Source organism: Zingiber officinale, chromosome 3A (assembly GCF_018446385.1).
Source record: "Zingiber officinale cultivar Zhangliang chromosome 3A, Zo_v1.1, whole genome shotgun sequence".
Taxonomy (NCBI): domain Eukaryota; kingdom Viridiplantae; phylum Streptophyta; class Magnoliopsida; order Zingiberales; family Zingiberaceae; genus Zingiber; species Zingiber officinale.
Window position 1 is genome coordinate 54,570,444 of NC_055990.1, and position 2,131 is coordinate 54,572,574.

The 2,131-nt window shown below is 52.2% G+C and overlaps 1 protein-coding gene across 1 annotated transcript; it reads left to right on the top strand.

Moving 5' to 3' along the window:
• The first annotated feature begins 1,010 nt into the window (after positions 1-1,010).
• On the top strand, positions 1,011-1,783 carry LOC122053755 (glutaredoxin-C7-like). Its single transcript, XM_042615736.1, has one exon. It carries the CDS (start codon positions 1,086-1,088, stop codon positions 1,464-1,466), a length of 381 nt encoding a protein of 126 aa, XP_042471670.1. The 5' UTR covers positions 1,011-1,085; the 3' UTR covers positions 1,467-1,783.
• The last annotated feature ends 348 nt before the right edge of the window (positions 1,784-2,131 follow it).

Genomic DNA, 2,131 nt, shown 5'->3' on the forward strand with positions numbered 1-2,131 from the left:
TATATAAAAAAAACTGCCGTCTCAGGTCCGCACATCTAGGGGTGTCAATTCGGGTGGGTCGGGTCGGGTTGGGTCGGGTTGAGTTTTTTTTTTTTTTTTTTTTAACCCAACCCGAACCCGACCCGAACCCGAGTTCAACCCAAAACACCTCAACCCGAACCCGAACCCGACCAACCCGATCAACCCGAACCCGACCCATATAACCCGAAAATCTCATTCAAAACGACTTTTTTGGGCTATTTTCCCTATAATTCTTCACTTTTATCTCAATATTTCATCATTATCATACAAACATGATATTAATATACATAAAAACATCTAAATTTTTAAAATAAAATTTGATTTAACCCCAAAAAAACCCACAAAACCCTATATTTAAGTCAACCCGGGTCAACCCGAACCCAACCCGACCCAACCCGAGACTCTTTTACTCTCCAACCCTCCAACCCGAACCCGACCCGAACCCGAAAATGCCCAACCCGAACCCGATTTTTTTCGGGTCGACTCGGGTTGGGTCGTCGGGTCGGGTTCATTTTTGACACCCCTACGCACATCCCGTGCACCCTAAATGGCATAAAAGGCAAAAATTTTATATGAGGTTTTAATCTATATATATATATTGCGCCAATGGCACTGGCCGGGTCGGATCCTGTCCGTCCGCTCGCGTGGGTCCCGTCAGTCACCTGCCCGTGACGAGGTAACGTCACAACCCAGAAGAAAAAGGACTCTCTCCGTCTCTCAAATGCGCCGGGCACTAATTCGACGTCAACGGTGGCGGAGGGTGCCACGTGTAACGCAGCGTCGTCAGAGGGCCCGGGAGGTTTATCGCCGAGCGATCCAACCCGTCCGCGCGGCAGTTTGGAGTCGTGTGACGTTGGCTTCGGCACGTGTCCTGGGTCGTGACGACACCGTCTACGGTCGCCTTCAGGGTGACGTCACCGCAATGTGAAAGAAGCAGCTCCGGAGCTGTGGTTGTCTTTATAAGGGGCTGCCTTCTCCGTTTCTTTGCATCGATCGGCTTCATTATATTGGCGGCAGTTCTATAGGCGTAAAGCGGATAGCGGAGCGGGCGAGTGATCGATCGGATGGCGGCGGTGGCGGCGGTTTCGGGAGGGGGCAAGCGGCGCGGGTCGACGGCGCTGTCGATCGACGGGCCGGAGGAGGAGTCGGCGGAGGCGCGGGTGGGGCGGCTGATCCGCGAGAACCCCGTCGTGATCTTCAGCCGGCAGGGATGCTGCATGAGCCACGTGATGAAGCGGTTGCTGGCCGCGGTGGGGACCCACCCGACGTCCATCGAGCTGCAGGAGGCGGAGGAGGAGACGGCGGCGGCCCTCGCCGCAGGGAGTTCCGGCCTTCCGGCCCTCTTCGTCAGCGGCGTCGCCGTGGGAGGCCTCGAGGGCCTCATGGGCCTCCATCTCCGGGACCGCCTCGTGCCGATGCTGTGGGAGGCCGGCGCCCTGCGCTAGATGCCAACTCGTGTCCTGCCTCTCCTGCGACCTGAATTAATGCATGCAGAGTTAATTTGCCTCCTCCGTCCTCCTTCTCACACTCTCTTTTGCGGACTGGCGGGGCGCTGGGTGAGCGCTTCACCTTTTTGCCTCTTCTTCTCACTCTCTCTTTCTCGGTCTCTGTTTTATGTAACTTCTTACAAGCTAGAATTTGAATTTAGGCTTAATTTGGGTGAGGAATTCTACATGCTTCTCACTCACGGATCGAAAGGGAAACTCTATTGTAGATAAGGACCATGTCAAGAAAAAGACAGGACCCTCCTTTTTTCTTTTTACAGTACGATAAGCAGCATGACTTTGTGTTGTGTTAATCCCTTTCAGCTCCTCAATTGGCTTGCCTTCCTTCGTGGTTCTATCTGTCTTTCACTGGCTGTCTAAGCATAATGCGGGAAACGTCATGTCATATCGTTGAGTTTGGAAGAAGTGGACGGAGGGTGCGGGGGGCTTAATTTTCGGCAATTAATAATTGATGTAGTTGGGGCAATTATTGACTTGTTTATAGGAGAAATAATGATGGGTTGGGAATGGACGACGACGGGCGTTTGATTCGATGAGTTCGTGAGTTGTGATCAAGTTTTAATTATTTATTTATTATTAATAACTGAGCCGCGTCTTTAAAACAT